This window comes from Zonotrichia leucophrys, chromosome 1 (assembly GCF_028769735.1).
Source record: "Zonotrichia leucophrys gambelii isolate GWCS_2022_RI chromosome 1, RI_Zleu_2.0, whole genome shotgun sequence".
NCBI classification, from domain to species: domain Eukaryota; kingdom Metazoa; phylum Chordata; class Aves; order Passeriformes; family Passerellidae; genus Zonotrichia; species Zonotrichia leucophrys.
In genome coordinates this window covers 109052941-109077300 of record NC_088169.1, presented here as the reverse complement: position 1 = coordinate 109077300, position 24360 = coordinate 109052941, and the positions used below count along the sequence as shown (strand labels likewise).

Sequence of the window (24360 nt, the reverse complement as noted above, 5' to 3'; positions counted from 1 at the left end):
GTATTTTGATGGCATTTGCATCTCATATTTCATAGTGCTGTGCCTTCATCAACATGCAATGACATCATGGAGAAACCATCATGCCTATCTCATCCATTGATATGCTGTTCAATTTTCTTCCATGTTAATTTGAAATTTCTTAGGGATGTCAATGACTTACTGTAAAACAAAGGGAAAAAATCATTGTTAAATCAAAAAAGAACTAGACAAGGGAGAAGGAGAAGACAAATTTGCTAGCATATAAATCAAGAAAATAAACCTAAAGCAAAAAGTAATATTTTGGGATATTACAAATTTAATAAAGGCAATATTTACAAAAACAGAACTAGCATGAAAATTCCTGAAACACAAGAAGAATTATACTGAAGAAGTCAGCTGAAAAGCTTTATTTTGAGCAATGTAATATAACTCATATACAGAGCTCTTCACAAGTCTTCATGTAAATCTTATTCAGAGCTGCAAGTAACCCAGCAACTTGGACATAAACATGAAAAAAATCCTAGTATTAATCACTTGTAGTAGTGCTAGAGTGGTTGCAACATACCAGAGCACACATTTCTGGCAAGAACAGAGAAAAGATGGACACAAGTCTTTCATTTTAAAAATTCAAAGAATGTGTATGATATTTTATAGTGCTAAGAAAATAATAAGACATAAACAGTTGATCTTGCTTTTTCCTCACTTTTTGGGTGTCTAATACATGTCCTCATCCATCACCCTTTTAAATGTTAGGTATATCACATGACTTGAGTCAGATTGATATTCACAGTGAGCATCTTTCAGTGTTCTGACTGGAATAAGAGTTTGATTGTTCAGGAGGTTATGTTCCTTGAGACTCAAGAACGACAGCAAAGTAGTCACAGTTCACAGAAATTACATGTATGTACTAAAAACCATCAGTGAAGATGTGAGTTTATTCTGAAATGACAATTAATTACAAGAAAAGGAAATAGAACACAGGAGTAAGAACATTTGGCACTTTGCAACACAAATGTCACAAAGAAGATTTTGGTGGATACAGCTAAATTATGCGCTTTTCAGTAAGACACACTAGTAATTTAAAGTAAGAGAAGCTAAAACATCCTATGCAGAATGACACAGTTAATACTTGCCCTTAAGTCCTGCAGAGGAAGCTTTTGTGTTCTGAGGACGATGTTCCAGATTTAGAAAATGACTCAGCTCCCTTTGCAAGTGCTCCTTGTGCACGTGTTGAATCAGATGGCAACACAGGAGGTGCTGAGGAGACAGCTGCAGGAGTGCTTAGGTCAAGAAGCAACAGATAATTCATTAATTTAAAGAGTAATTCAGTATTTTAACTGTGTGCAGCTGAAACAGCAGAAGGAAGAAAAAATAATTCTAACAGTGTGGACAGTTATCTTATGAATGAAGAAACCTCTTTATTTGCACAAGTTAATTCCTTAACTATAAACAGTAAAAAAAAACAGATAATGACAACCAAGAGACATGTCAGGAGAGGACTCTGTGGTTTATGAGATTAAGCTTTAAAGAGGGTAAAGCATGAAAGACTTCTGAAAATATTCCTACTTTATAGTATACTGTTCTTAATAGAGAGTATTTTTATGTCTACTACTTCACTGCTATCAACCTAACTGACCAAAGGCAGTGTACTGTACCACTAATTAAAAAAATGTTAAATTTATAGAAGGTTGTTATTAAAGCAAAAATATATACCTATAACAAAATATAAATATAATAATGTATATAAAATCATATTATATAGTATATAATATATAACAATATATTATGATAAATCTATAGTAAGATATATAACAACCTATAACAATATAAATCTGTAATGATAATTTTGCCTGGAACAATGTGGTATGAGTTGATATGATAGCACAAAGCAAATGGCAGATGGGTTCCAGAGACTCAGAATAACTACAGGTCTCTGTGTTCTCATTTATCCCAATACAATTATTCACATTTGAAATTCTTTGAGAAAAAAGAACTGGAATAAATGAAGACATAAAAATATTTGTAATTTTTTACCAGGACATACCATTTTGAATACTGAAGTATTTCTACTGCATATTTATCAACAGTTGGCTAAGGTAGGAGTAGTACACAATGAGCTGTTTTGCTCATGGCTCCAAAACCCATATATATATAAGTTTTTTCATAAGATCTGTTGGGATTTTAACATAAATTTGGTAAATACTACAAAAGCATAATAAATTGGAAGAGACATTGGGCTTAAGTTTTTTATATTCTATATTAACAAATTACTGAATTGCTGACAGGCTGTAAGACAGGCCTTTGAACAGTATAAACATTCATGATGTCTTCCATTTAATAGATGCTTTTCCTGAGAAGCTCAATGACAAATTTGAACTTAACAATGCAGTGACCTCCAGTTTTATACAGCTCTGCTGATGGTGCAGTTCAGCCAAACTGCTGTGATTTTGAAAAATCAACCTGTCTCTAACCTGTCTCCTGGATTTTCCACTAAGGAATTACAGCTTCATATTGCTGAAACTACTGGTTATAGTAAAGTAAATGGTTGAGTGATAGAGGAATAAAATTGCAGAGGATGGTAGAAATCTGAGAGCTCAGGAGTAAAGATATTGTACAATGTTCAAAGTAGCTGGGAATAGGTAAGAGGGAAGCAGATGTTTTAAGGTTTAAAAATAAGAGCTTACCCAAAGCTGAGGAATTAGAATCCCCCAGCCTAAACATCACTTTTCTTCTTGTGTAGGCCTCAGGGGCTGATGACTTAGAAAGCAAGTCCCATCTCTGTCTGCATCAGGAAGACTGCCAAGCTCAGGACTTAGAAGGAACTGGAAAGGTGATCAGAATATCACAAAAGTGAGGCTCTTCTGCATCAATCAGATAAATTATACTGTATAGAATATTTATTGGGCTAACAGTAAATTCTTATCAGTGTGTATATAGTGTAGCAAAGAAGATTTTCATTGTACCAAACTGTCTGTGAATCCTTCTAGTTGGGTTGCTGAACAACCAAGCCTCTGAAAAAACTTTGGTAGGAGGAAGCTTAAAGTCATCATAGAAGACTGGGAACAAAATGCAGTCTTGTTTTCTGGCAATTATCTCATTTACTATAAAACAAAATAAATTTGGATCACTAACAATCCAAGGCAGGCAGAGAAACAGTAGTTACATCAATTTACGATCTGGCTGTGACTCACTCCAGCCAAACCTTGCAGTGGCAAGTAGCAGGTTTTGTGAGGGACAGGGAAACTTTGTTGAAAATCTGAGAGAAACAGGAGAAAACAGATGGCAATCAGAGCAAGCTGATGATAGGTGGATACTGAATGGAAGCACCAAATCTGCTTACACTTGCTCTATAAGCCTCTGATCGTAGTCCTGTGTGATTAGAGATCTGTCTCTGTCCCTTTCTCATGACCCAGCTGAGTACAGACTGTTTTTATTATGGCTTTACCTGTAAAGGACAAAATCAGGTAGATGGATAGAGAAATCAAGGAAGGAGAAAACCAATCCAACCTCTTACTACACATGCCCACTCTGCTCCTAGAAACACCTGTCTTCCTTTCCTTTTGTAGAAGAAATGGCTGGGCTGGGGGAATGGCACATTCAGCAGGGACTAAGCCTTGGAGATGCAGATTGTTGCAATCCAGCTGTTCCTGCAGTAGCAGCTGCCAGCTGTGGGCAGATATGCAACACTCTACAAGCTGGAAAAAGAGGCACACAATTTGAAAAATTGTATCATCTGGGGATGGATCAAAGCCAAAAGAAAGCAGAGACATATTAGGACCAGAAAAAGCTGTCAGTCTCTGTTTGAAGTTTATATGGTAGAGACAGGCAAGCCTTGAATTATGACCAGGGTGTATTTTAAGTCCTGTAGTGGATGTCCTGGACACAGAAACATATTTAGTTTGAGGGCCTGTACACACTGGAACAGTACAGAAAGAGATGGCAACCCATATGAGGGAAGAAGTGATCTAGGGGACACTAAATAATAGCAGACAAGAAAAACAAAAAGTCCATCAGGGTGCATGACTCAGATGCTATAAAAACTGCTCTTTTTTTGTCAGCATTCACTCTCATAAATTCTTCTCTGGTAGAGGTGGCAAAAGGGGGATGACAAAGTGAGAAGAGGCAGGAAATAGTGCAGTAAGGAAACTGTGAGATCTAGAACAAACACATGGAAACAACATAAAAAAACTGGCGAAGTGATTCTGGAATGAGCTGATCACTAACTGAAGACTGGCAACTATTGCTTATGCCCCACCTTTACAGATACTAAGGGGAACCTCCCCTCTTGGGGGTGGTGTTCCCTACTGGTGGAACTACAGGGAAAAAGGAATATGAAGAAAGAGCCTGGATGCTGCCTGAGAAGATAATATAATGCAGAAAGAAACATAGAAGTGCATGCTTAAGCAGGAGAAATCAGAGCTGCTGCAAGCAGTGATGATGTGTGATGATGCCCTAATGCAGGGGCTGATGGTACAAGCATGAGGAAATCTGCACCCAGTGGCTGCTTAAGCTAAAATGAGATTGGTCACCAATATTAACCATCTTTTGAGTAGAATTAGGTAATGGAAAACAACATTCAAAGAGAATTTTGACAGATAAACAGAAGGCTCAGAGACATCAGAAAGGAAGGGTGTTTGAAACTGAGGAAAACTGACAGCCATCAGCACTTAAACTATTCTAAAGGAACTGGTATGCATTAACTTAATTTACCCATATAATACATGACTGTAATTAATATATTATCCGTGAAGATTGCTATTTGGATTAAAATATAAATATTTAGCTCCTTGTTGCAAAAAAACTGTTATCTAAAAAAGTTATCTAATAATATGAAGTAAATTTTCATACTAAGTAGTAATGAAGTAGTTGTTTTATTAGTATGTACTTCAAAATGAAATACTCAGGAAACAGAAATGCAGCTAATAATCCTGTATATCCTCAGAAACTCATACTGAAGGAGGTGCTGGGTGCCTGGGTGACTAAGATAACTATTAATTATATTTGCTCCTGTTATTTCTCACAGATAACACAGTTTAATCAAACCCTTCCAAATATACCCATTCTGGAAGCTGTGTATCACTTAGTTTTCTTTACTGCATGATTTTGTTAAGCTGCATACATATAGAAAAAGTGAAAGTCACACCACTTTTCTTTTAACTGAAATGCCATGGCTGATTTTAAAAATGGGCATGACATAAATCTTTCTAATAAGAGAAAAAAGGATCCAACCTAAAGGATTTATCTCTAAGCAAGGAAAAAAACTATGTGGAGACAGATTAGTTCTTCCTAATCCATGAATATTGATGTTCTCAAAAAAAAATAATATATATATGTCTCGGATGAAGATTTCTGTATTTATAGAAATGTAGAGTGTTGAAATGTAGAGTCTTTGTTCCAAGAAGAAAAGGTCAATCACCAAGGCATACAAAATTTCCTATAGAAAATTGTATTGCAGTACAATTATATGTACAGTATATGTACAGTATAATCACCTATGGCAACAGATCACACACCTGTAAGTGTAGCTCTGTATCACTGGGATTCTGAAGGCTGAACCTTCAGTTATTGTACTGGGGATATTCTAAGACAAAAAATACATAGTTGTACTCTCAGAACCTTTTGTGTGCTAAAACATTTTCTGTACACAAGTGTGCATTGGATATATATAAAAAGAGAGAGGTGCACTATTAATGAGGGTGTTGAGTTTTGTCTTTTTTTCCCAAATTTATCCAATATTTTGAAAAATGACAGTGTTAAAATATTAATTGGACTAACAATAGAACTAACAAGTTCTTAGCTCCATATTTGATGTTTTCTTCTAACTACAGAAAAATTTTGAGTGTAGCATTAAGGATCTGGTTCCTGCCCTATCTTTCTGTTCACTCAACACATTGCTGGTCATACCTAAGAATCAACTGGGTCAAATGCCACCAACTGCCATTAGAAAGTAAACCAGCACTAATACTGACAAGATCTAAAAGGCTGTCTGTGGAAAGCATTTTGGACTTCCAAAAATTCTGCATTTCACACACACTTAGCACCAGATCCATCTGCTTTTCCTGAGGTAAACTCAGGAGAGACTTGAGTTCATGAATACAACTGAGGTACTATTCTGCTTTTTGAAATCTAAAATACTTCTATACATACTAATGAATTTATATTGACAGAGCTGTCAGAGCATTAGCAGTATGCATCTCCTTTCTTCTCACCTCACTTGACCTCCCCAAGGATTAGATGTGTTACCCTCTGAACGATTATCTGGCAACCTCACTTTCTTTTCTGAGTAAAAGGCCAGGCAGCCTGAATGCCTGTAGTGCTTCAGGACTATGAAACCAAGAAACACCCAAGGTAAGATCAGTCCTCAAGGGTTTTAGGAAAGACCTGACAATGAACAGCAAGAAAGCAAAATTGCTGCTGATGCTGTGGGGTTTCAGTCTCAGTTCTGAGTGTATGGGATAAAAGGAATACAGTATTTGGCAAGTGTTAATAAGTTGCTTGTTTAATAGTAATATATTGTTACAGGAGCTGCTGCAATAATAGCAAGAATGTTCCTCTGGGGCAACTATCCCAGAGAGCTCAAGCTACTTATTTTCTAAGTGTTGGAGATAAACACACATTGGTAAAACAGAGGTGACAGCCACAAAGTATTGTGGTATGGCATTAAGGAGAGAGTCCAGAATATTTTTTTTGTTCTTCCTCCAATGCATAAACACATATGCAAACACCAGGAATTGCAGTAAGTTGTAGAAAGTTGTTACCATTGGCAGTAATTACTTTTGAGAAATATAGAAGGCATACAACAGACAGAGTATCTGCAACACCCAAAATATTATGAAATTCCTGAAGGTTTTATTTGTGTTTTGCATCTGTGAACTGTTTTACAAATTCTTAGTTGATTTTTTCAGTAAGACTCATAGACATTTTCACAACAAATATTGTTCTACATCTGGATGTTTTAAACTTGGTATCACACTTTGAAGTGTCTTGTGTAAACAACTTTGAAAGATATTTACATTGTTTATAATTTATTATACAAAATAAGGACACCAAAGCATAATCACACTGCAATATTGTGAAAACAAGAAGCAGTCATTATTTAGGACTTGCAGGTTGTTGGAATGTGTTTTTATTTTGCTTTAAATGGCAAGTGAAAATGGCATTTCCATCAACTCTGCTTACTGGAATCTTACAACTCTGACACTGGCTTTTTAGTGTTTCACATTCTGTATTTGTTTTGATCTTTGTAGATCTGTTATGTAAAGCTGTTGAAACCATGACAGGGCAAAAGTGATACCTTAAAAGACAGTATCACTACCCTATGTTTCTAATAAACCCTAAACTTAAAATTCTGAAAATTCTAAACTAACAGACATACCAAAAGATACTTGTTGCAATTTGCTTGTTTGCTGCAGTTTTCAAGGACAGATGCTTTGTTCTTCACATGTAATCAATCAGTTGAATCCTTGCTGTAGTAAAGTTTTAATTATGGAGCAGTGATGTGATGTCTGGCAGCAGCTGTGCAACAGTGACCATTTCCTTTCTCCTGTGTGTCTCACCTTGGCGAATCCAAAGATAGGGATAAGTCTCATGGGATCATGGAATAGCTTGTGTTGGAAGGGACCTTTAAAGGTCACCTGCTACAACCACCCTGCAGTGAGCTACAGCTCCATGCCCAATCTTTGACCTCTCTAGGAAGACTACTGAGATAAAGGATAATTATTTTTAAGGGGGGCATTTGCTTTGGATCTGAATGACAACTGTGCAGTTTATTTCTTATGGATCTTTGAACAGATAACATGGGGAAGCTTAGCTGGCTGATGTGGCAAAATAAGCTAATTTTCATTACTCTTTGAACTCCACTTTGCGTTAGGAACTGAGTGTAAAGAAACCATTCCAAAAGTGGGAGGTTGCAATGGGTTGGTACCCATAACATGCTCAGATGTCTGAAATGTCCTTAAAGGACAGGGGAGCCTACAAGAATCCATTCTTCTGGAATACTGAAGCACAAATCTTTTTGAACTGTCTCTGTCCACAAGAACACCTTTTCTTGATAGTTTGCCATATGAGATCCAGTATAGGCACAAGTCACAGGTTCTCAGCTCTTGCTCATGGACTATCTCTCATCTGGAAGTCATGGGTAGCTGCAATGCCAATAAAAATATGTGTCTCCCCATAGGCAAGCAAACACAGTGGGCCAACCATACCTAGATGTAAAAAGACTTTTAGAAAAAGGAATTGGGAGGAATTCTGCCCAGACTAAAAGGATAACAAGTCTTGATACAGCCTTTAAGTATTGAACTGAACCAAAGGACATGCCTTGTGACTTGTCACTTTGAGAGATCAGCAACTCTTCAATGTTGTCAACACAGAGTTAAAAAATATCCTGTTGTCTTTGGTACCTGCCATCTCTTCTCAGCCAGGTTAAACTGTGGGATTGGATCAGTCTCTATATTTGCTGCACCTCAAAGACAACTCAGACAGACCTGGAAGCAACTTACAGAGCCAGGCCAGGACCAGGGCCCAGGACTGCTCTAAGCCACTTGGTTTAGCAGAACCTGGAGCTCAGGAATTTGCTCTGTAGGAGCCAGTAAGAAGTCAGAGACCTCACAGATCCGTTCTGGCTGAAATATGAAAAGAAACTATTGATGAGGGAGAATCTGAACCAGTGCCCTATTGAAGAAAGATTTCTTCCCTCAGTTGTTATGGTTTATCATCTCTGTCATGTTTTGCAAAGCAAGTGCAACATATTAGTGAATCAAAGTGGAGGTGCTGCATGACAGGAGTGGACATTTTTCTCTTCAAAATTTAGGTTTATCTTTGAACTTTGCATATTAAAAAATTTAAATCAATTTTATAAATTTAACTATATTTAACTATACAGTTACTGCTCAAGCACCACTCTGCAAAATTTTAAAGGATACATAACTTAAGCATGAACATCCTTTGAAAGACTACTTTGGAGTAAATGATATACTCCAGCCTCACTGGTAACTGGGTAACACATGCCTTAGACACCCTTCTCATATGATCCACTGCTGTCCTCATAAAAGAGCAGCTATTCCCAACAGTCCTCCTCTTTCTGTTTCTACTGGCAGCAGCAGCTGGCAGCTTTGTATCCATCCCTGACAAATGCACAAAGACACATTCAGCTGTTGGGACAATATTCATTGTCTGAACTGTCGGGTTTGCCTCCAGGTAGAGGATTAAATGGCACTGTCCTGAGAGCTAACCTCGGCTCATGGTGGGAACACCAGGATCATGGTGTAATCAGTGATCAAAATAACATATGCCTTAGTATCTTGCAGTTACTTGTGACAAAGCAGGCAGATAAAATCATGCCCAAGTTGTAAAATGAAACATGAGTGGATACAAATGGTATGCTTATTCATATTCCGGTTCACAGAGTGTTAAATATATCACTGGGGCTTTGTCTGTTATAGATAGGGGCTATCTGCAGAATTTAACTTCCTGAAGTTCAAGGTTGCTTGTATATGAGGCTGGATGCTGTGTCATTTCTACTTAAAATGAATGTTACAAAGGGGTCCCTGCCTCCAGGGAGGTGCAAGTCACAGCTACATTCCTACACAAATTGCTAATGCTCATTTATAGATGTCTCTCGTGTTTATACTGAAAAGCTAATAACAACACTAGGAAATTGCTTGGGCTTCCTGAGAATGAATATAACCAAAGAACCTGTGCTAAGACTGAAGCTGTTTCCAATGCTCAGGCTTTCAGGGGCTGCAGGAATTGCTCTCCCACCTCCACTTCAACCAGCAGGTGCCCTCTCCAGTACTTGGAACACCAGAAACCCCAAAGCAGCAGCACATGTAACATGCAGCTATTGTAAAACCCCTATTTCCTTGCTCTTGAGAAGCTGGAATTTTGCTTCTCCTTTATTTGACCAAGCTATTTAAGTGTGAGAGTGAGTAGAATTTGCAGGAGAATACGATGCACACAGTATGAGGAAAGAAGCAAAAAGAAGACGGTAAGCGTTGTCAAACGTTGTTTTAGCACAGGCACTGAAATCACTGCCACACAGAAAGTTTTAAGAAGCCTGGATAATTTTAGAAACAGTTTTTCAGCCTCCAGTAATTGAAGAAATTATGGCCACTGTGAAAAAAAAATAAATCTTGATGTATCAGAGCAGGGTGTGACAAGTAGTTTTGCTACAGCATAAATGCTGCTTCTTTCAGTAATCAAACCAAAACTCCTTGAGCCTCCTGTCAGGGCAACTGATCTAGCAAACATTATGACTATTGCCCCACAGTCTTAGGACAGAATAATTGTTGCACTCCATAAGGAGAAAAAGAACAAAGTACTTGGACTTTTGCCTGTGTAGTTAGAAACTGCTACAGGGAAGGAAATACAATGTAGTTAAGTGTGCATGCACTGTTGATGAAACAAATCATTATGGAAACTTTCACTGTAGCCAGTTTTAGGAGAAGTAATAAATGAACTGTTAGTGTTCATCAGACACGGTGCTGTTAGTCATCTGGCAGACAGGAGAAACAGCACTTAAATTCAGAGGAAGATAGGGGGATGAGTCTCAAACTGACGACAACAGTTTTGGAGATGGTTGTGGGAACAAGTTAAGCTGTCTAGAAGCTGAAAAGTTTCTACACTGTGGCTGAAAAGCATTCAAAAGAGGCCTCTAAATAAACTTTCTCATTACCTATCAAAACAAAGCAAAATTGCTGGACCTTAAATAAAAGTGCTCAATGCTGGCCTAGAGGCATGGTCAGGCTGGTGATTAGTTGCCCTGGATATTTGGTGACCTATCCAAAAACAAGACATGTTGCTATTAGGTCAAAAACTTCCACAGCAATCTACCTGTGCTATTCAGCATTTCGAGCTGCACTAGGATCGGCTGGACTAACCTTACCACGTTTGGAATTTATGTGTCTGACAAAGCAGTATTTTGCTGCGCAGACACGGAGTTATGAGAACTCAGGGATGTCCCCAGAGTCTTGTTCTGCTGAGCTGTCTGTGAGCACGTCAGCACCCTATCAAACAGCCGAGAAATTTATTCCAGCACTCACGATGATGCCAAATCTGCTTTGGGGGCTGTTGCTGTTGGCCGGGGTGCGCAGTGGGCTTTGTGTGTGTGGGAACATAGAGTTCACCCGGGCATCCGACACGCTGAAAAAGACATCAAAGAGCCACTAAGAAAACAAACTGGGGCACTGCCGAGCCTCGGCAGGCAGACATCCCCCTCCTGTCGAGCGGGTCGGCTCCCGCAAATGCTTTTTTATTTTTTTTGGTCGCAAGGTTTTTTATTTCCTCTGCTGTCACCCCATGCGGTTTGGAGGCCGGCGCTTTTCCGCGGCCCCTTCATGTTCCGCAGGGCTGCGGGACCGAGCCCATCGCTGACGGGAGGCCGGGCCGGGCCGGGTCAGGCCGGGCATCCCCGGCGTCCCTCCCGCAGCCGCGGAGCCCCGGCCCCGCCGCACCGCGGGCGGGGAGAGGCGGCGGGGGCGGCCCCGGGCGGTGGGCGGGGAGAGGCAGGGGCTCCCGGCCGCCCGCCCGGCCCCCTCCCCGGCTGTATTTAGCGGCGCCGCGGATCACGCGGAGCCCGCGGCGGCGACATGGCCGCCGCCAGCACGGAGCCGCCCAGGCTGAAGCAGCTGCTGGAGCGGGACCCTTACCTGGAGCCTTTCCGGACCGACTTCCAGCGCAGGTACGGCGGCGCGGAGCGGCCGCCTCCGGGGGCGCCGGGCTGGGCCGTGTCCCCTCCCCCTCACCGCTCTCCCCTCCCCTCGGCCGGGGCGGCTCCGCTTCCCTTCCGCTTCCCTTCCGGCGGAGCCGGGGCTCGGCGAGGCCTCCCGGCCCGGGGCGCTGCAGGGAGGCCTGGCCCGCGGACATCCCCGCTGGCCTGGCGGGGCTGGGCCGGCCCGTTCGGACCCGGCGCTGCGCCCGCGGGCCCTGCCGAGAGCGGCGGGGAAGGGGGGGAGGCGGTGCCCGGGCCAGCCGGGCCCGTGGGGCGCAGCCGGGACAGCTTGCGAGAATCACGGAGTTACAGATGGGTTGGGGTTGGAAGGGACCTTGAAGATCATCTGGTTCCAGTCGTCCTGCTGTGGGCAGGGACACTCACTTGTTCAGGTTGCTTAGAGCTGCATCTAGCCTGCATTTGAGCTCTTCCAGGGATGGGACAACCACAACTTCACTGGTTAACCTGATCCAATGCCCCACCACTCTTATAATAAAGAGGTTTTTCCTAATATCTAATCTGAGCCTACTCCTTGCATCAACCTGTCTCCCCTTGACCTGTCACTACATGCAAATAGTTTAGCCCCATCTTTCCTGTAAGCTCCCTTCAGGTACTGTAAGGGTGCCGTTAGGTCACCCCTAGGCCTTTTCTTTCACTGGCTGCACAATCCCTGTTCTCTCAGCCTTTTCTCATGGGAGAAATGCTTTATCAGCTTGGTGGCCTCCTCTGGACTCGTTCCAAAAGGTCAGTGCTCTTCCTGTGATGGGGATCCCAGAGCTGGATGCAATCAGGATTGAGGGTGATGCACTGAGCTGCTATCACCAACAAAAGAGTTTAGCTGCAATAATCTGTAAATAAACTGCTCCTGAATCTCGTCTCTCCAGAGAATTTTCCTGCAGGCGCATGTTTTGAGGTGTCCCTGAACCGCCAGCTCAGCTGTTTGGCAGACCTGCAATGCATGAAGTAGCAGAATGTGCATTAGGTTGGTGCCAGGTTGCTGGGCTGAGCATCCCTTTTTCTGTGCCTCTCGCTGGGAGCTGTGACACCAACCCTCTGTCCAGGGCCTGGGTGAGAGTTTGCTAGTGGCAGGCTGGGTAGGAGGAGGCCTGAATCCTGCAGAGCCAGGCTGCTGGCCTGGAAAAGCTGCTGAAACCTCACCCGCCGATTGAACACAGCTTTTGGGAGCTTTTATGTTGCACATTTATGTTGTGTTTCACTAGTGGTCCTCTGGCAATCAAAATAATTGTAGTACTGACTAATGCCCTGTGTCCCAGAAGTCTGGAAAACTCTGTGTGTGAGGAATGTAAGAAGGAATATATATATATGTATATTTTATTTTTCAGTCTTAGGCTTTTTTTTTTCCTATAATCTACATAGTTTAACATTACCAGGTGTCCTGTTGCGTTCTGGTATTGAATAGTGGTAAGTCTGGATCTTGTAAAATAGGATTAAGGATTGAGTAAACTATTAGTCTGACTTGCAGAGTATTTTCTCAGACTAATCTCTTAATGACAGAACAACTGAGAGTTTTATACAGTGGTTCCAGACAAGCTCCTGGCCATACATGTAGTGCTGTAAAACACCTAATTTTTACAGTAGGGAGCCAGGGTGTAGGAATTAATAAATGATCTTGCTCTTAATAAAAGTATTCATTAAAGCATTTGGGCTCCTTGAATGTGCCTGCCATCAAAACACTCATATTGTGGATGGTGCTGTTTGTATTTCTGAGGCTGGTGTGACTGTACTGAGTGCATTGAGTTTGCAAAACTTTTCTGCCCTTCTCAGGTTTGTACATCTGGAGCAGAGCTTCAGATGTTCTCGTCACTTTCTCGTCACTTTCTCGTCACTTTCTCGTCACTTTCTCGTCACTTTCTCGTCACTTTCTCGTCACTTTCTCGTCACTTTCTCGTCACTTTCTCGTCACTTTCTCGTCACTTAATTTAAAAGAATAAAGGAAAACTTTAGTGGCAATCTGTGATAAACTGGATGATTTATTCTAAGCCCAAAGAAGCAGCTCATCCTGTGGAAGTTGGAGAGTGCCAGGGAGGAGAAGTTGTAAGCGCAGGGAAATGCCTGTTAATGTCTGCAATGCTCATTGTGGTTTCTATGAGTTGTGATTCAGTCTGTATATAAAGGCTTTGGGTGTGTTTTGTCAAGAGTGCCCAGGAGAAAGGAGTTTTGCAGCCTTAATGCTGTTTGTGTGAAGAGTCAGTTCTTTAGGGCCTCCAGTATACGGGATTTGCGTACTTTATGTCCAGTTCCTTTGCTGGGAGAGGTGGTGAACAGCCCTGCACAACTGTGTGCCCTGTGTCAGGAATCCTTAGCAGTGTGGAACTATGGGATCCTTGTTCCAGGCTGAAGGATCCTGATGCATTTAACTGGTGGTTGTAAGACCCATGACTGTGGTTTGGGACTCATTAAATAACTCAGTGGATCTGGTTGTCCACACCATAGTGGTGCAGGAAAAGGCTGTGGTGAAGCTGCCAGGAATATGTGCTGTTAAGCAAATCTGTGTGTTAAGAGTTGATTGTTTGTCAGCTGTTTGCCATAGCCTCATCATAGGTAGGACAGAAGGACTAAATTAGCAATTAATTTAGTTTTATAGAGTAGGAAAACTGGGTAGGAATTATGCCACTCCACTCCTGAGCCAGTGACAATCTGTTCATTATTCCTTCTGTTGCTGTTGACTGACTTTCTCTAACTTTGTTATGGATACCCCTGCCCAGTGACATTTTTATTTTTACACTTGAATATTTTAGACAGAAAAAGTACATGCAGTCTATCAGTTCAGATGGTTGAGTTTTTCCTGATAAAGGGAATGGCAGGCAGATTTGATGCCTGGCACCCTGTAGCACTAGAATATTTTACTTACTTGGATTAGGAGAGACTTTATTAAATACAATATATGTGGATACATTTCCTGTAGTACTCTGAATCTCTTAGAGTTTGCAATGATATTGACCTTACTTAATATTAAACCAAATCATCATGGAGTCATGGAAATTTTACAGCTTATAATTATCACAATGTGTATTGCCTAAAGAAATAAAAATTGGGGCTTTTGACAGAGGATTAAGGATGCTTGAGAAACAAAACTTTTAAACATTTGTTGGTGAACATCATTATATTATGCCTTGTGCAGTAAGATGTGAAAGTCCTCCCTTTATTTGCAAGTAAAAGTTATTAGTGGAAGTGTTGAGAAATAAAAGACTTGGTGTTTAATCTTGGCAGTGACATCAGCAAGTTGCTGAGTTGCCCTTTGGGCTTGGGTCTATCTGCTCCCTTATCTGTGGCAGGGTATTAGCATGGCCAGGCGATTGTTAGTAGAGAACTTTGTAGCTGTGGCTGCACAGGTGTCTTGGTTATTCTCACACTCTCAGACTGACCATTTCTGCTGTTGGGTTGGGCTGCTCAGGACCTTGTTGGGTCTCTGAGAATGTTTCCTCAGCCTCCTTGGGCAGCGTCTCCCTGTGTTTGGCTACCCAAATTGTGGAAATTTCTTTTTTAATACTGTAACTTGATGCAGCCTTGTTGCTTCAGGTCTGCTTTCCCTGTTTCCCTGGGAGTGCAGCCTAGCTCATTATTTTCTTTAGTTACTCTCAGCTATCTGTACCTGTAGACAGCTAAAAACTGAGCGGATCTGAGCAGCCCATGCCTCCTCAAGTTAGCTTTTGCTCATCTCTTCTGAGGAAACCCATCTCTCAGGCCCTACCTGTGTGCCATAGGTAGGCAGACCAGAAAATAAAAAGCTGTCTTTTGGAGAAGCTCTAGTGTGTTCCTGCTCATCAATGCCTTGCTGAGGGTCACACCTGCCTCTCCTGCCCTGCCCTGTGCTCCCTTCACCCACAGGATGGTGACCAGGTATGCACAGCAGTGTAGCTGATACTGAGATCTTTGTGCATTTTTTGTTTTTCGTTTCTGTTGGAGGGAATGGTTTGCTGAAGGACAGACAGGCTTTAGTCACATCAGACTGGATTCTGCAGTGTAATATGATTATCCTGATTCACCTTGAGATTTGCCAGATCCATGATGAAATGAATTGTGATGTTGCCTCAAGTTCTGAAAATGTTCCTCTGGCTTTCAAGGACTGTGTCCTTTACCTCTTGCAAAGTGTAGCTTTGTGTTTTAGACATCTGACTGTATTCCCTCTCTTTCATAAAGCCTCGAGAAATGCTGAATGAGTGCTTTGATAGGAACAAAGGGTTTCTCTAGAGAAGTAATGCCTAAAATGTGGGGGTAGGACCTAATAATGCCCTAAGCATGGAGGATGGACTGACATAGTTAAATGGAGGAAGAAAAACTTCTGGTCACGTTCCCTCTTCAATACTTTGTCATTCCTGAGCATGTTGCAAATGGTGTTCATTGGGAAAATAGAAATCTGTAACTTTTTTTTTCTTTTGATGAATGCCTGAATCTGATCCTGAGTCAAGGAAGGAGTATCTTCTTTGGGATGAAGGGAAATCAGCATCTGTATAGTGAACTGCTCAGCCTTGACCAAAATATACATTATTCAGATCTCTAAATAAGAATTTGCTTTAAAAAAGCAAACAAAAAAAAATCCCTAAGTGATAGTGTTTGTGTAGAGTATTGCTGTGCTACATTGTTTGACCATCTGTGATATGTTTGCCCACAAGTATTTTGTTAAGTCTCAGGCGTTATTTAGACTAAAGACTTGGTATAATTTAGTATGTATTTTTAGTCTTTTACCTCTTAGAGCATAATTGGTTCAATTAAAACCATTAATGCCTGTGGTGTAATTGCATTTTATGGAATTACAAACTGGTGTTAGAAACTGTTGCCTGTTAGAATTTTCTGCTTTAGCAGTGCATGGCTTATTATATTTTACCAGACCATGCAGCTGCCTCTGTAACCTACTGATTATGTAGCCATTGGTGAAAGCTTTTTTTGAATAGTTCAGTTTATAGAATAAATAAGAAAACTGATAGCAATGCATAGCTTCAGTCTTTGTCTTCAAAAAACATTAGTTTGTTGAGCTAGATAAAATGCTGCTGAAAATGCTTGGCAATATGAATGGGTTAAGAGAGAGGAGTTCCATTCCTTCTGTAGTGGTAGGGATGGGAACTTGTACTCAGTGGTTTTTGTAGCAGTATCAGTAACCAAGATGTCCTGTCACTTGGCTCATAGCTTTCTTGCAGTGTTCTGAGATCCCTTCATTCTTACAAATACTTGCCGTTCTTCCATCTTTATCTCCCATTTTGTATCTGGTTAATGTCAGTTTAATGCTGCTTTCTGGTTCTGTCTTTTTAAATCTTTTTTGAAGAGGAACAGTGGTGGGTACCTGACTGAGGTGTTGAAAGTGAAGAGGTGTCAAGTGCATGTGATAGGGCTGAGTAGGAAGGCAGCTGTTGGGCTCTAACAAGTCTGGGAATGGCAGTTGAAGGGTGACTAAGCTGGAATCCTATTTTTAGATGAAGATGGAAAGGGGAGAAGGACTGGAGTATGATCTGTCACAGAATTAACATAACTGTTATGTATCATCAGGAAAATTGGATTTTCCTTTTCCATTTTGTCTCATACAGACTGTTGTATTGGCTGGGCAGAACTAAATATTCATGAAAAAAACATGTCATATATGCCTGCATTTTTGTTGGTTTTAGTGACATTAATTTGAGTAGACTTCTGTTGATTCTAGAACCCAGCCAATTTAATGGAATATATCCTTCTGCATTATTGTAGTCTCTAGCTCATGTGCATTTGGATTGCTAACCACGACAAGCATAGTCAACTATCTCACTGATGACCTTAATTTTTAAGTGTCTGAGGAAGTACTTACATGGGCCAATGTACATCTAGTATATGTGTGTCTGGTGTAGCCCTCATCAAAAGATTCAAGTTGGAATTGTGTTAATAGCTGCCAGATTTATAAAAAGGCAGGGAAATATGTAGGTATTGCTTTTTGTTAGCAGACCAGTTGCCTCTGTACTAAAATTAAAACCTCTGAAAAAATGAATGGAGGCCCCCTCAGCTCTGTTATGCAGTGTTAGCTGCTCTGAGCATGTTGGATGACTGAGAATTTGCCTGGAATTCTACAGTAATTTATTACGTGACCAGGAGTCTGATTGCTGTTTGACTGTAATAGTGAGGAAAAGCTTTGTCTCTTTGAATACTTTACATTCAGGTATTTATGCATGTTTCTTCACTACTTCAAAGATGTAAAGAGGGCATTCTTATGGAGGACTGTCTTAAACTGACATCCTGCCTCATGAAGATACTTTTCTTCCCCTGTTCAATTTCAATATTTATGTGTAGACACTTCTCTTTCAAGCTCTCTGTTACCTTTTATTTACTCCCAGTATCTAATCCTAACTGTTCCCTTAGTTTCTGCCTTGCACAAAAGGTAGCTCCTTTTGGCTTGTTCAATGTCAGAGATCTAAAACCTCTCACTCAGGCTTCCGTTTGCTTTGTACTTTCTGAAACTTTGTTTCATACAGTTGTTCATCAGGTTAAAAAGAAAATAATGTCTTCAGGCAAAGTGTCTAGTGCAACAAGATCAGGTCTTTGTATTTAAAATGTTAAAAACAAAGTTTTCTTCTGGAAAAAGAATATTCAGCAAAAAAAGAAGTTTCTGCCTAGAATATGGCTGCCTCTTCCCCAAATGTCTGACAGTTTGATGTTCTTACAGCACCTCACATTAAGAAATTGAAGGCCAGTTGTTAGAGATGAATCCTGTTGATTCTACAAAGAATATGCCTCCAAGATGCTGCTTTTGGAAGCACCTAATTAGTGAATATTGTCTGGGCATTATTTAAAATTAAAATTTAGTATAGGCTCTTGGTAAAATAGATGTCTGAAGACGTGCTGAAGGACCCAACGCAATTAGTTCTATTATGTGAACATGCCAAAAAAATTGTTCCATGAATCTGGGAAATTCTAAGGCTAAACTTATATTCTCTTGGTATACTTAACAAAAAAAACCCTTACTGAGAGTTTTAGTCATTCAGCTGTGATTCCATTGACTGGTATTACCTGCAGGTAGAGGTAGCTCTAATGCTGTCTGTTAGACATCCTCCTTTTCTCCTTGAAGCTGTTATTCCGGTATAGGATACTTTGCTTCCTTTGAATCCTTGCTGTCCTGGTGTGTTGCTTTGCCTCTGTCAGTGCTTAGCATGTCTGCCCTTGTGCTTAGTGAAGAAGAGGGAAAATATTTTCAAAGTGGATCATGAAGTTTTTGGTAACAGTGGGCCTACATTCTCCAGAGAAGGAATGCCACTGCTAAAAGGTTATGCCAAGTTCAGAAAGATCTAACCTAGGTGTACAAATGGAGTGATGCTCAGTCACACGAAATTAACTGAGATATGCTAGTTTCCATAATTCATGGACTAGGAAATGTGAATTTCAGCTCTTGTAGCCTGAACTGGTGTTGTGTTCATTGAGTGAATTTGTGTTTCACAGTCTCTAAGGGGAGGTTGGGATCTGGATTCTCCCACTTCCAAGTGGTTCAGGTATGACATGCCAAAGGAAGGATGCTGTCTTTTATGATAGGAATAACAATGTGGAGGATTTCTGCTGAAGTATTACATTAGGAGAGTAAGGACTTCGAGCTTATCAGTATTTCTTCTTTAATTTTTTCCTCAAAACCAAACCCTAACTTTTCAGTCAAGAAAAACTTTTGGAAGTGTACATTGGCATATGTAAAGAAGCTATATGGATCTTGAAGGGTGCTTGCTAATCTGTGTGATTGTAAGATAATTACTTCTCTATTTCTGGGCATTGGTTACAGTGTGATCTTCATTTGCTCTCATCCTTCTCTTCAAGAGGGAGCTGCTAGAGAAGGTTCTTTAAGAAGTGAAAAATGAAATTAATCCTGATCTCAGATGTAGGTGGAGGGTAGGTAGTTTATGATAGTTAGTTTGGGGACTTTTTTTTTGAGAAAAGAGTATTTTAGATGGTGGCTAAACTGTGCCAACTGTGTGTGGGTCAGACTTCTGGCTTGAGGGCACTCTCTTTTTCCTAATGCATCCCTGAGAGGCAGGTTACATTTATGTACCTCCAGGCATTCCCCACAGTCACATGTGAATGCATTGTCATCATCAGATCCAGGTTTTTGGTTGTGTAAGCATTTGATAAGATGATTCAGACGAAAGGCAGGAGGGCCAGGGGGAATTGTCTGAAAGACTCTTATTAAAATCATGCTGAGTTACTGTGTGCTGTAAATGAAAGCATGCTGCACTACCACAACTGTTTGGGAATTGCCCATCTAGAATGTATTCACTGCATGAACATAAGAGTCAGCAGCTCATTTAAGCAGCTTTAGGCTTTAGGGGGCATCCTGATTGTACTGTACCTGCTATCCCAGCAAAAAAAAAAAAAAAAAAAGAGTTTAATAAATTCTGTCTTATGTGTCAGGCTTAAGCAAGTTAACATTATTATTTGACACCTGTTAACTATTAACATAATGATTTGATTCCTATTGTAGGCTATATCCCCAGTATAAATGTTACTGGTATGACAGGGATTGGTCAGCTGTAAGGTCATGGATGCTTTCCATTCTAAGAAAAAGCATTCCATTTCCATCATAAGAAATTATGACTCTCTGATCACTTTCAGCAAGGTTTTATTTGACCTGAATAAACACTTCTTGAAAATGCTACTCCTTTAGGAAATTGTTGAAGCTTTATCGAAATAGGGAATCTGGAATATTGCTTTGGTTGCCAACTTTTTTGAGGAAATTTGGGTAGCATGTAAATACTTGCACAATAGGTTTATGTTGTTACACAAACAGCAGTGATGACTCCGTAGAAGCATCTGTGACACAGCAAATTGATGGTTTGGGACAGGAGTTGGTACAGGGGCTCTCCAGAGCTTAGAGCTAAAATCTACCTTTTCGAGAAGGAGAAATTGGAGAACAATCTTATACTTGGTACATCAGTGTAAGACTTAAGGCAAATAAGTACTTTGTGTTAGTTCTCAAATCCTTTTTCAGCCTGTGTTTTGATGGGATTGTCATCTTGTGTTATCTCCCATGTCCCACTCTTCTGCAGTTGTCCTCACTCCCTGAAAACCTTTGACATCCCTAAGAGAAATACAGAAGGAATGAGGAAAACTCCCTCCTTTTGTAAGAAAGGAAGGAACAGAGCTGAAAAAAGCCAAGCTTTACAACTTCAAAGGCTGTTTAGACTACAGCTTTTTTAGAGAATGTTAAAGCAGTGGAGGGCAAGGTAAAGCTTCTGCATGTTGAATGAGCCAAGTAATTTAAATCTACTGTCTGAACAACCAAATACAGTCTCTCAGTTGATGTGAACTCCCAAGCTTTAACTTAATCTTTGGAAAGCTCATGGATCATCGTATCTTTCAAGCTGGATAAATGGATGTTGTTTTTAATATTTCACTTCTGGGCAGTAAACAGTACTTGTCTAGTTCTGCCAATGGCATGGCCTCTCTGAACACGTGTGGGGTTTTTTCCCAGTGAAACATAGTCTGTTGAAAAAGGTTTTTATTGCCCTTTCAGTAGGGCTCAGGTGTCTTCTGTACATTTTTTTTTATTGTCACTTAAAGAGGAAGTTATTTAGAAAAAGATAGCTTAAAAAAAATCATTGTCAGAATATCATTAAATCTTTCATCTTACAAATAATGTGGTGGCTGTACTTTCTTCTTCCTTTGGTCCAGCCTTTATGAGGCTTAAATAACTGCACCAATTTGCCCATGTTCTTTTTAGTTAAGGTGCTCTTTGTGCCTCTGTTTTTCTTCAGCTCTTGGCTACTTTCTTGGTCCTGGTTATCAATTGTTTTGAGCTACAAGAGGTGCTTTTGGGTGACTGCACAGCAGTAGCATGAGTAGAAAAATAATCTCCTCGTTGGCAAGCCCCACAGTGGTGGGAGAGAGGCTGCAGCGAAGTTTAGCATTTGGGTTGCACACTTGGGTCTGTGTCCATTGTCTGAGCAGCTTTTCCCCTTTCTTGGAGAAAGCAAATCCAAGGAGGTGTTGCTGCCTGCTTTGTCAGGCAGTGAGGGGGAAAGTCTAACCTGATAAAGGGATTAAAAAGGTCGCTTGAGGCAGGAGCTTGGCACTGGCAAGAGTGTCAGGAAGGTCTGCGCTTTAACTCTTTCCTCCCTGCCCTGCCTCCACGTGTAACCCCCAAACACAAAGCTCTGCTGCTAAACATGCGGAGGAATGTGATCCCTAAAGATGTGTTTAGTCTGTGCAAAATTCAAGGTAGTTGTAGCTTAAACTTTACATCACTGAAAGCTATTTTGAGTGTGAATGCTAGTTTTTCTTTCATTTGCTGTACAGCCTTTAATGTATTTTCCCCAAAGACCATAAAATATCTTTATTAATTGCACTTTATGTGCATAATGCATAAGTCTATATAGACATAGCTTTTTTTGAGGAGTTCTAGCTGGTCTGTGTGTAAATTCACCCTCCACTTAGAGTTCATTGGCAAGTTTAGCTATGGCTTGTAGAATTCAGAGACTTAATCTGTGGCTTATTTGTTCCAAAATTTCTAATCAGAGTTCCTTAATGCTTGATTTTATAAACATCTGAAAGGTTTTTTCAAAATATTGCTGCTTTGTTTTAATCCTGTTTACAACAATTGGAAAGTATTTAAGAAAAAAAAAATCAAGCTTGTAACAGTTTTTTCTTTAAATAGCAGATTACTATTAAAAGATCTGCTTGCTATTGCAGTGTAATTTGAATGTGATTACCGTGATTAGTTGTTTCAGACAAATTTATAAATGAGAAGTGTTTGCATTTAGAGATATTTGCCAAACTTCTTTGCATTTTCTTTGTTTCATCAAAATTTTTGGGCACAAGAGCTTTTTCTATTTGTTGTTTGTCCTAAAATAAATAAGAGTACGAGTTCATAAATCAGATTATTTGCTACTTCACTTGAGCACTGTAAATTCATGTAGTTAAAAACACTTCAAAGCTGAAGACTCCCTCTTCATCTCCCTCCTGTGCCCTCAGTTTTGGATGCCACAGTTGATGTGTATGTAGGTGAATGGAGAACTTTCCTCAAAAATTCAAAACCCTAATAAGTGGTATGATTTTTACTGTTTTTACTCTTTTTGGGTCATAATGTCAGTGTCTAACCAAGTAATGTATGAAATGTACGTTGTTTTCCTGTTGCTGTGATAGACAATGATTGAAAAGCTCAAGTTTGCAGGAGGCAAGACCTTGGGGAGGTCAGAGAAGTTTGCTACCAGACTTAATGTTGCCGTGTACTGATACTATGTGGGCACATGTAGCTTTGCTACTTGCATGTAAATTCCACCCCTTTATCCTCAAAATTTGCCGCGCAGTGAATGCTGATTTATAGCAGGAGCTGTCTTTTCTCTGACTTGAAGGTATTGTGTTCCCAAGATAGGTGTGAGCATGTTTTAGGACTGAGGATGGCACATAAGCTGGTTTAAAATTCACTTCGTGCTCACATTCAGGCAATGACTGCTACCCAGGTGAATCTTCAAGCTACTCAAGCTTTAAGAACAACTCCAAACAGAACAGGTGTCATCAGTTCCTTTTTTGCAAGCCTCCCAGTACCATGGTTTTTAACAGATTTCATGCATCTATTGCTTAAACTTAAATTGTTCCTGTTAACTTTTTCAACCGGATAATAAAAATATAAGGTTCTTCAATGACAATGACTGACAGCCTATAAATCTGGTTGTTCAAAAATATGCTTTTTCTTCTGAGGAAAGCAATCTCCTGCTTTTTCCATGAACTGATAATAGGATAAAAAGTGTTCATAGTACAGAAGTTAACTTAGTCCTTTACACCTTTAATTGGTGTCTGTGGGTTCCAAATGAGTAAAATTAATACACTCAGTTTGTGTTTGGAGATTTCATCTACAGCTTGTGAATCTGGGAAGGACAGGAAAAGTTTTACTAGAAAGGTTAGGTGGGTAAATACAACTAATGATCCTTCTCACTTGAAATTTTATTAAATTTAGATTGAAATAGGGCTTGGATGTCAACTATTTTAGCCCAGCCAGTAAAGCAGGAATGTTGTTACTGCACAGTGACAATGGCTGGATTAAAGTGTCTTTGCATTGTGAATAGAATCTCTTCTGGACCATGAAGTTATGGCCTGAGTATTACAAGATAACAAACGATGTCTTTGAGTGTGAATCAGGCATTCTCTATTTTGGCCAAGCGATTTGGCTTTTTGCTTAGCTGTAAGTAGTATAAACAATGCCATAAAAAGGTTTTAAAGGTTTTCTTCTACAGCAGAAGCAAATACTTCATCTGAGATGGGGGCCTTTGAGTTGCAGAATAAGAAGTAAGGCATGACCTTCCCTAATATCATAAATAACATATTGCCATCAAGTAGACATCATGAAGTAGACATCAGACTAAGCTTTCAGCAGCAGTCAGGGTTGACTTGAGTGATTTCCAGCTTAAAATGGAGGTAGCTGTAAGTGGCAATTATATCCATTAAGTGTCATTGTAGACCACTTTGACCATAATGATTTCTGACAGAAACAGCTCTCAAGCCTTACAGATGCAGGAAATGCCGAATCTGATTCTTCTCCAGGTGTCTCACTGAACAGCTTGTTTGTCCTTATGCAGTGGAGATCAGAAAGGTTTGCTGCAAACACAATACCTGTCATTACTGTTATTCAATTTAAAGCGTTTCCTCAAAAATGGGTAGTGAGTTCTGGGGTGGAGGTTGGATAATAATTGCACTTCTTGACAGGGAAACCAAAAGAGGGAGTT

At 40.2% G+C, this 24360-nt stretch overlaps 1 protein-coding gene and 1 long non-coding RNA gene across 3 annotated transcripts in view; one reads left to right on the top strand and one right to left on the bottom strand.

Moving 5' to 3' along the window:
* Window positions 1-242: 242 nt before the first annotated feature.
* LOC135454657 (uncharacterized) lies at window positions 243-11696 on the bottom strand. The gene is made up of 3 exons (XR_010442169.1): window positions 11625-11696; window positions 2664-2801; window positions 243-1259 (listed from the first exon to the last, which is right to left on the bottom strand). It is a non-coding gene; the product is annotated as an uncharacterized LOC135454657 (long non-coding RNA).
* Window positions 11522-24360, top strand: part of GBE1 (1,4-alpha-glucan branching enzyme 1) — a 135653-nt gene continuing 122814 nt past the window's right edge. For both annotated transcript variants that reach the window (XM_064726946.1, XM_064726939.1), the window contains exon 1: window positions 11522-11656. In XM_064726946.1, the coding sequence (XP_064583016.1) occupies window positions 11565-11656 (92 nt within the window). In that variant the 5' untranslated portion in view covers window positions 11522-11564. The remainder of the gene's footprint in view (window positions 11657-24360) is intronic.